The sequence below is a fragment of the Haematobia irritans genome, chromosome 4 (assembly GCF_050003625.1).
Source record: "Haematobia irritans isolate KBUSLIRL chromosome 4, ASM5000362v1, whole genome shotgun sequence".
Lineage (NCBI taxonomy): Eukaryota > Metazoa > Arthropoda > Insecta > Diptera > Muscidae > Haematobia > Haematobia irritans.
This window is the reverse complement of record NC_134400.1, coordinates 194,258,909-194,274,510: the sequence shown is the minus strand read 5'-3', so window position 1 is coordinate 194,274,510 and position 15,602 is coordinate 194,258,909. Positions and strand designations below refer to the sequence as shown.

General features: G+C 30.4%; 1 protein-coding gene across 1 annotated transcript; it reads left to right on the top strand.

Moving 5' to 3' along the window:
• The first annotated feature begins 435 nt into the window (after positions 1 to 435).
• Positions 436 to 10,016, top strand: LOC142235929 (uncharacterized). Its single transcript, XM_075307178.1, has 3 exons — positions 436 to 914; positions 974 to 1,483; positions 9,478 to 10,016. The coding sequence occupies exons 1-3, from the start codon at positions 903 to 905 to the stop codon at positions 9,907 to 9,909; spliced, it is 954 nt and encodes a 317-aa protein (XP_075163293.1). The 5' UTR covers positions 436 to 902; the 3' UTR covers positions 9,910 to 10,016.
• The last annotated feature ends 5,586 nt before the right edge of the window (positions 10,017 to 15,602 follow it).

The following is a 15,602-nucleotide window of genomic DNA, read 5'->3' as shown; positions in this document are numbered from 1 at the left end:
ATACTTTTTCCAAAATACTATATAAAAGTTGTCGCAGTTATTTCATGTAAATATTCTAAATACTTAGTATAACAGTTTTTCTAAGACAGTATAACAGTTTTAAGTTTTAGACACAATTGTTGGAATTAGCTATTACTGAGTGTTTCCAAAACGTTAGTGTGGTATACATTATCGCTGTAGTCTTGTCATTATAGCCATCATGCCATGATAGATCTCCTCTTATGATTTAATATTCGCACTTTAAAGAAACTATTGAAGCTCAATTACCAAACAGTAGCACAGTAGACATCTACTTGAGTAGCAAAATAGTTGCCATTCATTAACAAAGCCATATTAAAAAACAAGCATATTAATTGGCCTTTGACTTTGGAGTCTTTCAAAACAATTCAATCAAATTCACTTTTATTCGCACAAAAAACAAAAAATAAATTTTAAGTGTTGGTAATTGATAGCCAAAACTATTGAGTTTAAAAAAAAATTTTTTTCTAAATTATTGGAGTCTTAAAGTTTACTTCAGTTCAAGTTCAATGTTCATAGCTCCAACAAAGATTGCTAACCACAATGAATCTGCACAAAATATGTTGGCCAAATAAATCAATCTATTGATTTATTATAAGCTATGGAGTTTTTGGTTACAGCTCTTAAAATAAATAACGAGAGAGACTAAACTCTCTTGAAAATACAAAAGTTAAGGTCAATATGAATTAGTGATATTGTATGCTTGTTAATGTTTCAAAAAAAAAAAAAACAAAACAAAACAAAACTACAAGGACTTCAATTAGCCCGAAGAAGACTAATTTAAAATTTTGCTATAAAAATGAAACGAGTGACATTTTCAAACATCATTCACTTCAACTCAATTCAGTGATAACATCACTCACAGTCAACTAACAACTTTGAAAATGTTCAGATTCGTAAGTCAATGAAATGGGAAAATTTTGTTAAAAGTCCTTAATAGTTGCGATTTTTTTAGGTCTCCTTATTTGCTTTGTTGGCTGTTGCTGCTGCAGCTCCTGGTTATGTGGCTGAAACCCATGTTGTTCAACCTGTGGTCACCAAAGTAGCTCATGCCGTTCCCTCAGCTGTATCCCATCAAAGTTTCACTCAAATCCACAACAAAGCTCATATTGTTACTCCAGTGGTGAAGACTGTTGCCGCCCCTGTTGTTCATACTACCTATGCTGCTGCTCCTATTGTTAAGACAGTTGCCAGCCCTGTTGTCCATACCACCTATGCTGCCGCTCCTATTGTTAAGACAGTTGCCAGCCCTGTTGTCCATACCTACTCTGCTGCCGCCCCTGTTGTCAAAACAGTTGCCACCCCTGTTGTCCATACCTATGCTCATGCTCCTGTTGTCAAACATGTAGCTGCTCCAGTTATCCATACTTATGCAGCTCCCGTTGTTAAGACCGCTGTTGTTGCCCCAGCTGTCAAAACAGTCGTCTCATCACCCATTGTACCAGTTGTCCATGCTGCCCCTCTTGTCAGTGTTCATTAAATGGAGGATTGTAGCTGAATGATCGATCCATTGTTATGTTTTGTTGTTGCTACTTTCGACAGAATAAAATTTTTGAAAAGTAATAATCAGAATTTGTTTTTTTTGGTGTAGCCACACCTTACATACACTGATAGAAAAAGTTTGGCAATATGAAAAAAAAAACAAGTAAGAAAAGTCTAAAGTCGGGCGGGGCCGACTATATTATACCCTGCACCACTTTGTAGATCTAAATTTTCGATACCATATCACAACCGTCAAATGTGTTGGGGGCTATATATAAAGGTTTGTCCCAAATACATACATTTAAATATCACTCGATCTGGACAGAATTTGATAGACTTCTACAAAATGTATAGACTCAATGCACTAGGGTGGAACACAATGTTAGTAAAATAATATGGGAAAATATTTAAATCTGAAGCAATTTTAAGGAAACTTCGCAAAAGTTTATTTATGATTTATCGCTTGATATATATATGTATTAGAAGCTTGGGAAAATTAGAGTCAGTTTTACAGCTTTTCGACTAAGCAGTGGCGATTTTACAAGGAAAATGTTGGTATTTTGACCATTTTTGTCGAAATCCGAAAAACATATATATGGGAGCTATATCTACATCTGAACCGATTTCAACCAAATTTGGCACGCATAGCTACAATGCTAATTCTACTCCCTGTGCAAAATTTCAACTACATCGGAGTTAAAAATTGGCCTCTGTGGTCATATGAGTGTAAATCGGGCGAAAGCTATATATGGGAGCTATATATATAAATCTAGAATGATTTCAATCAAATTTGGCACGCATAGCTACAATGCTAAATCTACTCCCTGTGCAAAATTTCAACCAAATTGGGCGAAAACTCTGGCTATTAGAACCATATTAGTCCATATCGGGCGAAAGATATATATGGGAGCTATGTCTAAATCTGAACCGATTTCAATCAAATTTTGCACACTTAACTGCACTACTAATTGTATTCCTAGTGCAAAATTTCAAACAAATTGGGCAAAAACTCTGGCTTCTATGTCCATATTAGTCCATATCGGGCGAAAGATACATATGGGAGCTATATCTAAATCTGAACCGATTTCAATCAAATTTTGCACACTTGACTATACGACTAAGTGTTATGATTGTACAAAATTTGAAGCAAATCGGTATAAAACTCTGGCTGCTGGGTCCATATTAGTGCATATCGGGCGAAAGATATATATGGGAGCTATATCTAAATCTGAACCGATTTCTTCCAAAATCAATAGGGTTCTATTCTGACCCAAATTAGGAACGTGTGCCAAATTTGATGGCGATTGGACTTAAATTGCGACCTAGACTTTGACAGACACAGACAGACGGACGGACAGACGAACAGACGGACATGGTTATATCGACTCAGGGACCCACCCTGAGTATTATTGCCAAAGACACCATGTGTCTATCTCGTCTCCTTCTGGGTGTTACAAACATATGCACTAACTTATAATACCCTGTTCCACAGTGTCACAGGGTATAAAAATTGTCACTGAAATTGAGCCAATGAAACAATTTCATTAATACAAAGAAACATTTCGTGATTGTTATGAATTTCCTATTAAATAATGAAACATTTCATGCAATTTAGTTTCAAAAGCAATATCGACATTGAAAGGAGAATATGACTTAGATCGTTTTCTGTTAACAAAAAACGCCAGAAGTCTCGATGTGGAATGTCGATTTTAGATAATTACCAAATTCTGATTTTTCAAAATGTTTAAATTTCGATTGTGACGTTTCCCAGTACCATCGTCTATCCGGCTTGATAATTATACCCTGCGCCACACTGTGGGCTCCTGAGTCGATATAGCCATGTCCGTCTGTCCGTGAACACATTTTTGTAATCAAAGTCTAGGTCGCAGTTTTAGTCCAATCGACTTCAAATTTAGCACAAGTATGTGTTTTGGCCCAGAATAGAACCTTATTTTTTTTTTTGGAAGAAATCGGTTCAGATTTAGATATAACAGGTTGGCTGATAAGTCCCCGGTCTAACAAAGAAAAAAACATTTTTTTTTGTCAAAATTCGTTTTTATTATTCAACATAGTTCCCTTCAAGAGCGATACAACGATTATAACGACCTTCAAATTTTTTGATACCATTTTGGCAGTAGTCCTTCGGTTTTGCCTCAAAATAGGCCTCAGTTTCGGCGATCACCTCTTCATTGCAGCCAAATTTTTTCCCTGCGAGCATCCTTTTGAGGTTTGAGAACAAGAAAAAGGCGTTGTGGGCCAGATCTGGAGAATACGGTGGGTGGGGAAGCAATTCGAAGCCCAATTCATTAATTTTTGCCATCGTTCTCAATGACTTGTGGCGCGGTGCGTTGTCTTGGTGGAACAACACTTTTTATACCCTCCACCATAGGATGGGGGTATATTAACTTTGTCATTCCGTTTGTAACACATCGAAATATTGCTCTAAGACCCCATAAAGTATATATATTCTGGGTCGTGGTGAAATTCTGAGTCGATCTGAGCATGTCCGTCCGTCCGTCTGTTGAAATCACGCTAACTTCCGAACGAAACAAGCTATCGACTTGAAACTTGCCACAAGTAGTTTTTATTGATGTAGGTCGGACGGTATTGCAAATGGACCATATCGGTCCACTTTTACGTATAGCCCCCATATAAACGGACCCCCAAATTTGGCTTGCAAATTTGGCGGAGTTTTGCCGGCGGACTTTTGAGTCTTTCCACGCTTCGGAGACGGTTCACCGGTCGCTGTCCACTCAGCCGACTGTCGATTGGACTCAGGAGTGTAGTGATGGAGCCATGTCACATATCGACTGAAAAACTCGGGTGTATTACGAGTTAACAGCTGCCAACACCGCTCAGAATCATCAACACGTTGTCGTTTTTGGTCAAATGTGAGCTCGCGGCACCCATTTTGTACAGAGCTGCCGCATATCCAAATATTGATGAATGATATGGCCAACACGTTCCTTTGATATCTTTAAGGCCTCTGCTATCTCGATCAACTTAATTTTACGGCCATTCAAAATCATTTTTGTGGATTTTTTGATGTTTTCGTCGGTAACCACCTCTTTTGGGCGTCCATTGCGTTCACCGTCCTCCGTGCTCATTTCACCACGCTTGAATTTTGCATACCAATCAAGTATTGTTGATTTCCCTGGGGCAGAGTCCGGAAACTCATTATCAAGCCAAGTTTTTGCTTCCACCGTATTTTGTCCCTTCAGAAAACAGTATTTTATCAAAACACGAAATTCCTTTTTTCAATTTTTTTTCACAATAACAAAAGTTGCTTCACAAAAGACGCTCTATCTCACAAACTAATTGACTTACAGACGTCAAATGTTGACACGAATCATTTGAAGGTTGGTACTTTATAAAAATAATATGCATTTAATACTAGCGACGTCATCTTTGTATCAGACCGGGGACTTATCAGCCAACCTGTTAGCTCCCATATATATCTTTCGCCCGATATGGACTTATATGGCCCCAGAAGCTAGAGTTTTAACCTAATTAGCTTAAAATTTTGCACCAGAAGAACAATTAGTACTATAGTCAAGTGTGCCAAATTTCATTGAAATCGGTTCAGATTTATATATAGCTCCCATATATATCATTCGCCCGATGGTCCCAGAAGCCAGAGTTTTACAACAATTTGGTTGAAATTTTGCACAGGGAATAGAATTAGCATTGTAGCTATGCGTGCGAAATTTGGTTGAAATCGGTTCAGATTTAGATATAGCTCCCATATATAGCTTTCGCCCGATTTACAATCATATGACCACAGAGGCCAATTTTTTGCTCCCATTTAGTTGAAATTTTGCACTAGTAGTGCAATTAGTAGTGTAGCTATGCGTGCTAAATTTGGTTGAAATCAGTTCAGATTTAGATATAGCTCCCATATATAGCTTTCCCGATTTACACTCATATGACCGCAGAGGCCAATTTTTTGCTCCCATTTAGTTGAAATTTTGCACTAGTAGTGCAATTAGTAGTGTAGCTATGCGTGCCAAATTTGGTTGAAATCGGTTCAGATTTAGATATATCTCCCATATATAGCTTTCGCCCGATTTACACTCATATGACCACAGAGGCCAATTTTTAAGTCCGATTTAGTTGAAATTTTGCACAGGGAGTAGAATTAGCATTGTAGCTATGCGTGCCAAATTTGGTTGAAATCGGTTCAGATTTAGATATTTTTTTCTGATTTCGACATAAATGGTCAAAATACCAGCATTTTATTTGTAAAATCGCCACTGCTTAGTCGAAAAGTTCTAATAATGACTCTAATTTTCGTAAACTTCTAATACATATATATCGAGCGATAAATCATAAATAAACTTTTGCGAAGTTTCCTTAAAATTGTATCAGATTTAAATGTTTCCCATATTTGGATTAGCCGAATTTTTAAGTCTACAGTTTTTTTAGAAGTCTAACAAATTTTGTTCAGATCGGGTCAGAATTGAATGTAGGTATAGGAGAAGAAAAACATTAATATATAGCACCCAACACATTTGACGGATTTGATATGGTATCAAAAAAGTGGATCTACAAAGGTGCAGGCTATAATATAGTCGGCCCCGCCCGACTTTAGACTTTCTTTACTTGTTTTTTATACCCTCCACCCTAGGATGGGGGTATATTAACTTTGTCATTCCGTTTGTAACACATTGAAATATTGCTCTAAGACCCCATAAAGTAAATATATTCTGGGTCGTGGTGAAATTCTGAGTCGATCTGAGCATGTCCGACCGTTCGTCCGTCTGTTGAAATCACGCTAACTACCGAACGAAACAAGCTATCGACTGGTATTGCAAATGGGCCATATCGGTCCACTTTTACGTATAGCCCCCATATAAACGGACCCTCAAATTTGGCTTTCGATTGCTCTAAGACAAGCAAATTTGGTGCATGATGTTAGTATATGGTCTCTAACAACCGTGCAAAAATTGGTCCACATCGGTCAATAATTATATATAGCCCCCATATAAACCGATCCCCCGATTTGGCTTGCGGAGCCTCTAAGAGAAGCAAATTTCATCCGATCCGGCTGAAATTTGGTACATGGTGTTGGTATATGTTCTCTAATGACCATGAAAAAATTGGTTCACAGCGAGATATAAATATATGTAGCCCCCATATAAGCCGATCCCCAGATTTGACCTCCGGAGCCTCTTAGAGGAGCAAAATTCATCCGATCCGGTTGAAATTTGGTACGTGGTGTTAGTATATGGTCTCTAACAACCATGCAAGAATTGGTCCATATCGGCCCATAATTATATATAGCCCCCATATAAATCGATCGCCAGATTTGTCCTCCGGAGCCTCTTGAAGGAGTAAAACTCATCCGATCCGGTTGAATTTTGGAACATGGTGTTAGAATATGGTCTCTAGCAAACACGCAAGAATTGGTCCATATCGGTCCATAATTATATATAGCCCCCATATTAACCGTTCCACAAATTTGATCTCCGGAGCCTCTTGGAGGAGCAAAATTCATCCGATCCGGTTGAAATTTGCAACGTGGTGTTAGTATAAGGCCGCTAATAACCATGCCAAAATTGGTCCATATCGGTCTATAGTTATATATAGCCGATCCCCAATCACACAAAAATTGGTCCATATCGGTTCATAATCATGGTTGCCACTCGAGCCAAAACTAATCTACCAAAATTTTATTTTTATAGAAAACATTGTCAAAATGTTATTTCTATAGAAAATTTTGTCAAAATTTAATTTCTAAGAAAATTTTGTCAAAATTTTATTTCTATAGAAAATTTTGTCAAAATTTAATTTCTATAGAAAATTTTTTCCAAATTTAATTTCTAAGAAAATTTTGTCAAAATTTTATTTCTATAGAAAATTTTGTCAAAATTGTATTTAGATAGAAAATTTTGTCAATATTGTATTTAGATAGAAAATGTTTGTCAAAATTTCATTTCTATCGAATATTTGATCAAAATTGTTTTCTATACAAAGTTTGTCAAAATTTGTCATTTGTCATTTACCATCTGTGATAACAACACAAGTTTGACTGTGATATTAGATTAAGTTAATTATTCTTGCAATTAGTAAATATGTGTTCTATGTCGTGCTGTAATAGTGTCGTATTAATAGACGTATATATTTTTTTGCATAAGTAATTGACGAAAATTGAATATCCAATAAATAAATCATCCCTGATGAGGCTGGAAATAATCCCAGCGAAACGTTGGATGGAAATAATGGAATAATTCAATTCTTGCTTTATTCGCATTTTAAAGTGACCTTGAAAGCCCATTAAAAAACAAAAGCTAATAATTAAGGAAAATTTTATTTCTATAGATAATTTTGTTAAAATTTTATTTCTATAGAAAATTTTGTCAAAGTTTTATTTTTTTTTTAAATTTTGTCAAAATTTTATTTCTATAGAAAATTTTATCAAAATTTTATTTCTATAGAAAAATTTATCAAAATTTTATTTCTATAGAAAATGTTTGTCATTATTTTATTTCTATTTAAAAGTTTGTTAAAATTTTATTTCTACAGAAAATTTTGTCAAAATTTTTTTTCTATTTAAAATTTTGTCAAAATTTTATTTCTATAGAAAATTAAAACTTACGCTCATATAGGGTAGGGTGGTGGTTCAATGGTTAGCATGTCCGCCTTGCAGACACAAGGTAGTGATTCGATTCCTGCTTCGACCGAACAGCATTTGTGCTTTTTCAGCGGTGGATTATCCCACCTCAGTAATGCTGGTGACATTTCTAAGGGTTTCAAAGCTTCTCTAAGTGGTTTCACTGCAATGTGGAACGCCGTTCGGACTCGGCTATAAAAAGGAGGTCCCTTGTCATTGAGCTTAACATGGAATCGGGCAGCACTCAGTGATAAGAGAGAAGTTCACCAATGTGGTATCACAATGGACTGAATAGTCTAAATGAGCCTGATACATTGGGCTGCATCTTAACATACGCTCGTATATTCTGGTTTTGTTTGATGTTAAAAATATTGGAGATCTATTTCACATATTAAAAAGATATATATTTCATTGAGAAATAAGTCCCCAATTGTGAGGCCTTGTTTAATTTTAGTTTTGGGGCTATATTTCATTGGGGCCAAAACAACGAGCTCCAGTCTCTACTGATAAAATTGGATCGATGCCTATCTCTGCCGCCCAAAAAGCTGACCTATTATTAGTTCTCTGAAACAATATTTAATGATATACTTGATAATGTTAAAAGCTATTTTTCCTTTTCTCAACACCTGTTCAACGTTATGTTCTTAAATTAAGCATTGTTCGTTTTTGGACCTAATAGTTGATTAAAATTGTAACAATGTAATGAGATAGGCCAAAGGTCAACATCCAAATAAAAGGCCTAAAACACCATTAAAAAGAATCGAATACTAGAAGTCCATAACCTTCACCAGTTAAATGACTACAATCATTGTCCAGAAATTCAATTCATAACTCTTCTCGGGTTTCAATTATAAACAAAGTAAAGTAATGCAATAAAAATAACCCAGTACAAAGCTATGTTGATGCCATACATGTCTGTGCGCATGCGTACATGGAAGTTTGTACAGAGAGATTTGAGAATACATTAATGAGAGAGGTGCAATGAAAAAACAAAAACGAAAACAACGATTTATTATCACCCGAAAAAAAAGCAAAACCTCAAATGAAGGCCAAAACTAAGAGAGAACAAAGGCAAGCACAGGTAGAGGCGACTCAATTTGAGTGAGGGATCATGAAGACATATGCCTTCAATAATTCCTCGCTATTTAGAATTATTCTACCTCTCTGTGCTGGGTATTGAAATTTTTGAGTATAAAAGTCTTGCTTGATGGCTGATGTCATTAACAGTTTCTTCATAACTATCAACCAATAAAGATAAGAAAATTAAAAAAAAAAAATAATTATGTTCAAATCTGTAAGCCATATCACCATAGAGGATAATTTTAATGCTGAAAAAAACTTTACTAAAATTTAATTCTTTATAGATTGCTGTAATTGCCCTCGTCTGTTTGGCCGGTATTGCCCAAGCCGGTTTAATTGAAACCCATCATGTGGTCCAGGAACCCGTTCTCACTAAAGTCGGTGCTGTTGTCCATAGTGCTCCCTCTGCAGTATCGCATCAAAGTTTTACTCGTTTCCACAATAAGGCAGTTATTGCTCCAGTAGTAGCTCCTGTTGTAAAGACCACAGTTCATAATGCCCATTTGGTGAAAACTATTGAACCTGTGGTACCTGTTGTAAAAACCCTCGAACCTGTGGTACATCATACAACCTATACCGCTGCTGCTATACCTTCAGTTCATACTGTTCCCGTTGTACATTCTGCTCCAGCTACATTTGTACATTCAGCTCCTATTGTTCATACCGCTCCAGTGGTTAAAACTTTTAGCCCAGCTGCCTATACAATTCATCATTAATTGATAGATTTCTTTTGACAATTTGATGACTTATGTGATACGATTATGATTTTTTGTTATTTAGTAATTATATGCAAAAATAAAAAATAAATTTGGAATAGGCAAAATATTCCGCTCCAACTATGAGGTTCTTCACAGATTTTGTAAAGAAATCAAATTTGACAAAATTTTCTATAAAAAAGATTTTCTTACAGAAATAAAATTTTGACTACATTTTCTATAGAAATAAAATTTTGATAAAATTTTTTATAGAAAAACATTTTGATAAAATTTTCTATAGAAAAATATTTTGATAGAATTTTCTATAGAAATGAAATTTTGCCAAAATTTTCTATATAAATGAAATTTAGACAAAATTTTCTATAAAGATAAAATTTTGACAAAATTTTCTATAAAGATAAAATTTTGACAAAATTTTCTATAGAGATAAAATTTTGACAAAATTTTCTATAAAGATAAAATTTTGACAAAATTTTCTATAGAGATAAAATTTTGACAAAATTTTCTATAGCGATAAAATTTTGTCAAAATTTTCTATAGAAATAAAATTTTGACAAAAATGTCTATAGATATAAAATTTTGACAAAAATGTCTATAGATATAAAATTTTGACAAAATTTTCTATAGAAATAAAATTTTGACAAAATTTTCGATAGAAATAAAATTTTGACAAAATTTAATATAGAAATCAAATTTTGATAACATTTTTAATATAGAAATAAAAAAATTAAATTTTAGCAAAATTTTGACAAAATTTTATAGAGATAAAATTTTCTATAGAAATACAATTTTGACAACATTTTCTATAGAAATAAAATTTTGACAAAATTTAATATAGAAATAAAATTTTAATAACATTTTCCATAGAAATAAAATTTTGACAACATTTTCTATAGAAATATAATTTTGACAACATTTTCTATTTAAACAAAATTTTGACAAAATTTTCTATTGAAATGAAATTTTTGGCAAACTTTTCTATAGAAATTAAATTTTGACAAAATTTTCTATAGAAATAAAATTTTGACAAAATTTTCTATAGAAATAAAATTTTGACAAAATTTTCTATAGAAATAAAATTTTGACAAAATAAATAGAAATAACATTTTGACAAAATTTTCTATAGAAATAAAATTTTGATAAAATTTTCTGTAGAAATAAAATTTTGACAAAATTTTCTTATAAATAAAATTTTAACAAAATTTTCTATAGAAATAAAATTTTGACAAAATTTTCGATAGAAATAAAATTTTGACAAAAATTTTCTATAGAAATAAAATTTTGACAAAATTTTCTATAGAAATAAAATTTTGACAAAATTTTCTATAGAAATAAAATTTTGACAACAATTTTCTATAGAAGTAGAATTTTTCATACGATAACAATTTAGACAAAATTTTCTATATGAATACAATTTTGATAAAATTTTCTATGGAAATAAAATTTTAGCAAAATTTTCTGTAGGAATAAAATTATGACAAAATTTTCTAGAGATATATCGAAATAACATTTTGACAAAATTTTCTATAGAAATAAAATTTTGATAAAATTTTCCGTAGAAATAAAATTTTGATAAAATTTTCTGTAGAAATAAAATTTTGACAACAATTTTCTATAGAAGTAGAATTTATCATACGATAAAAATTTAGACAAAATTTTCTATATAAATACAATTTTGATAAAATTTTCTATGGAAATAAAATTTTAGCAAAATTTTCTGTAGAAATAAAATTATGACAAAATTTTCTAGAGATATATCGAAATAACATTTTGACAAAATTTTCTATAGAAATAAAATTTTGACAAAATTTTCTATAGAAATAAAATTTTGACAAAATTTTCTATAGAAATAAAATTTTGATAAAATTTTCTGTAGAAATAAAATTTTGATACAATTTTCTGTAGAAATAAAATTTTGACAACATTTTCTTATAAATAAAATTTTAACAAAATTTTCTATGGAAATAAAATTTTGACAAAATTTTCTATAGAAATAAAATTTTCTATAGAAATAAAATTTTGACAAAATTTTCTATAGAAATATAGCTTTGACAACAATTTCTATCGAAATAAAATTTTGACAAAATTTTCTATAAAAATAAAATGTTGAAAAGTTTTCTATAAAGATAAAATGTTGACAAAATTTTTTATAGAAATAAAATTTTGATAACATTTTCCATAGAAATAAAATTTCGACAACATTTCTTATAGAAATAAAATTTTGACAAAATTTTCTATAGAAATAAAATTTTCTATAGAAATAAAATTTTGACAAAATTTTCTACAGAAATAAAATTTTGACAAAATTTTCTATAGAAATAAAATTCTGACAAAATTTAATATAGGAATAAAATTGTGATAACATTTTCCATAGAAATAAAATTTTGACAAAATTTTCTATTGAAATAAAATTTTTCGTAAGAAAAAAATGTAGACAAAATTTTCTATAGAAATAAAATTTTGACAAGATTTTCTATAGAAATAAAATATTGATAAGATTTTCCATTGAAATAAAATGTTGACAAAATTTTCCATAGAAATAACATTTTGACAAAATTTTCTATAGAAATAAAATTTGGCAAAATTTTCTATAGAAATAAAATTTTGACAAAATTTTCTATAGAACTAAAATTTTGACCAAATTTTCTACAGAAATAAAATTTTGACAAAATTTTCTATAGAAATATAATTTTGACAACATTTTCTATCGAAACAAAATTTTGACTAAATTTTCTATAGAAATAAAATGTTGACAAAGTTTTCTATAGAAATAAAATGTTGACACAATTTTCTATATCAAAATATTGTTTTGACAAAATTTTCTATTGAAATGAAATTTTTGACAAAATTTTCTATAGAAATAAAATTTTGACAAACTTTTCTATAGAAATAAAATTTTGACCAAATTTTCTATAGAAATAAAATTTTAACAAAATTTTCTATAGAAATAAAATTTTGACAAAATTTTTTATAGAAGTAACATTTTTCATACGAAAAAAATTTAGACAAAATTTTCTATAGAAATAAAATTTTGACAACATTTTTTATAGAAGTAAAATTTTTCATACGAAACAAATTTAGACAAAATTTTCTATAGAAATAAAATTTTGATAGAATTTTCTATGGAAATAAAATTTTAGCAAAATTTTCTGTAGAAATAAAATTATTACAAAATTTTCTAGAGATATATAGAAATGAAATTTTTGGCAAAATTTTTATTGATATGAAATTTTTGGCAAAATTTTCTATAGAAATAAAATTTTGACAAAATTTTGACAAAATTTTGTATAGAAATAAAATGTTGACAACATTGTCCATAGAAATACATATTTGACAAAATTTTCTATAGAAATAAAATTTTGACAAAATTTTCTATAGAAATAAAATTTTGACAAAATTTTCTATAGAAATAAAATTTTTACAAAATTTTCTATAGAAATTAAATTTTGACAAAATTTTCTATAGAAATAAAATTTTGACAAGATTTTCTATTGAAATAAAATTTTTCATAAGAAAAAAATTTAGACAAAATTTTCTATTGAAAAAAAAATGTTCATAAGAAAAAAATTTAGACAAAATTTTCTATAGAAATATATACAAAATTTTCTATAGAAATGAAATTTTGGCAAAATTTTCTATATAAATAAAATTTTGACAAAATTTTTTATAGCAATAAAATTTTGACAAAATTTTCTATATAAAAATATTTTTTTGACAACATTTTCTATTGAAATAAAATTTTGACAACATTTTCTAAAGAAATAAAATTTTAACAAATTTTGCTTTATAAATAAAATTTTGACAAAATTTTTTATAGAAACAAAATTTTGACAAATTTTTCTGTAGAAATATAATTTTGACAACATTTTCTATTGAAATAAAATTTTTCATAAGAAAAAAATTTAGACAAAATTTTCTATAGAAATATAGACAAAATTTTCTATAGAAATGAAATTTTGGCAAAATTTTCTATATAAATAAAATTTTGACAAAATTTTTTATAGCAATAAAATTTTGACAAAATTTTCTATATAGAAATATTTTTTTGACAACATTTTCTATTGAAATAAAATTTTGACAACATTTTCTAAAGAAATAAAATTTTAACAAATTTTGCTTTGTAAATAAAATTTTGACAAAATTTTTTATAGAAACAAAATTTTGACAAATTTTTCTGTAGAAATATAATTTTGACAACATTTTCTATTGAAATAAAATTTTTCATATGAAAAAAATTTAGACATAATTTTCAATAGAAATAAAATTTTGACAAAATTTTCTATAGAAATATAGGCAAAATTTTCTATAGAAATTTAGACAAAATGTTGGCAAAATTTTCTGTAGAAAAATTTTTGACAAAATTTTCTGTAGATATAGTATACTAACAAAACTTTCTATAGAAATAAAATTTTGAATTAGAATTTCGAATTTTCAAAATTTTCTTTTTTTCACTTTACCCGATCAAATATTGACAAATACAGAAATGAAAAGCACCCTTAACCTTCCATGAAAATTTGTAGAAAGTCTGGGAACTTTCCTTCAAGTTTCAAAGTGTAGGGCAAGTAGAAGGTAGGGGACCTTCCAGTCAAGTCCAAATATCCAAAAATCAGGTACATCATATTGTTTAGTTAGTTTTTTCCGTTTTAAAGGAGGTTCTCCTCCCCGACCAAATATCACAAAATGATTTAGCATATCTTTCTGTATACGTCACTCCCAACATTTCCCGAAAATTGCAAGCAAATCATAAGCCCAATTTTCAAAAAGCACTGAGGGTAGGCTCCTCTCCCGACAAAATATCACAAAATCAGGTACCCCATACAAATTTCATAACCTCGCCCAGGTTCTCTGTAAATTTCCAATAAGGCGGAGAATGTTAAATATTTTCACTGTAACAAAAGTCCCCTCTCTGACCAAATATCGAAAAATAAAGTAGCGTATATTTGTCTAGACGCCTCCTGCAACCTTTCTTAAAATTTTCAACGAAATGTGATAATTTTGGTTCCATGTTCAAAAAGTCAGAAAGGGAGAGGTCAAGTTCGAAGATGGGCTATAATGGTCCAGATTTTGATATAGCTCCCATACAAACCGCCCCCACCCGATTTGGGGTCTTAGGCCTCAAAATCTTGGGGTCTTAATAAACTATTTTTTAATGTGTGATAACTAAAAATGACAATCGTATTTTAAGGGCATAAAGTCTTTGGAATTACGACAAGAGTTTTTGTTTCAGTGTAAATGTTGAACAATTTGGACAATTTTTAACAACTTTTAAGACCTACATCATAGATGGCTACTTGTGCAAATTTCCAAGCAATTTCAGCAGACTGATGGACGGGCATGGGCTCGATTGAATCATACCCCGCATCCTAATGTGGAGTGTATAATTAAAATTCCCTACAACTTTATACTTTAAAAACTAATTCATTTTAAAAATGTCTTAATTTTTAAATTTTTGTGTGAGAATCATAAATACCATCGCAAAAAATTTTCAATTGAAGTATTCACAAAGGAAAGTCTTACTTAGAGTTTCTCAAAAAAAATCACAATATTCTTTACACCATTTTAAAGCCCTTAGATCGCTGATTTCTGTTTGTTAATCTCCTCAGTCACTATGTCTGTGGTTACGCACTCGAAAATATGTCAAATCACTTCATAACAAGTTCTGCTGTCTAGATTTTTTTGTTCTTTGTTTCAAT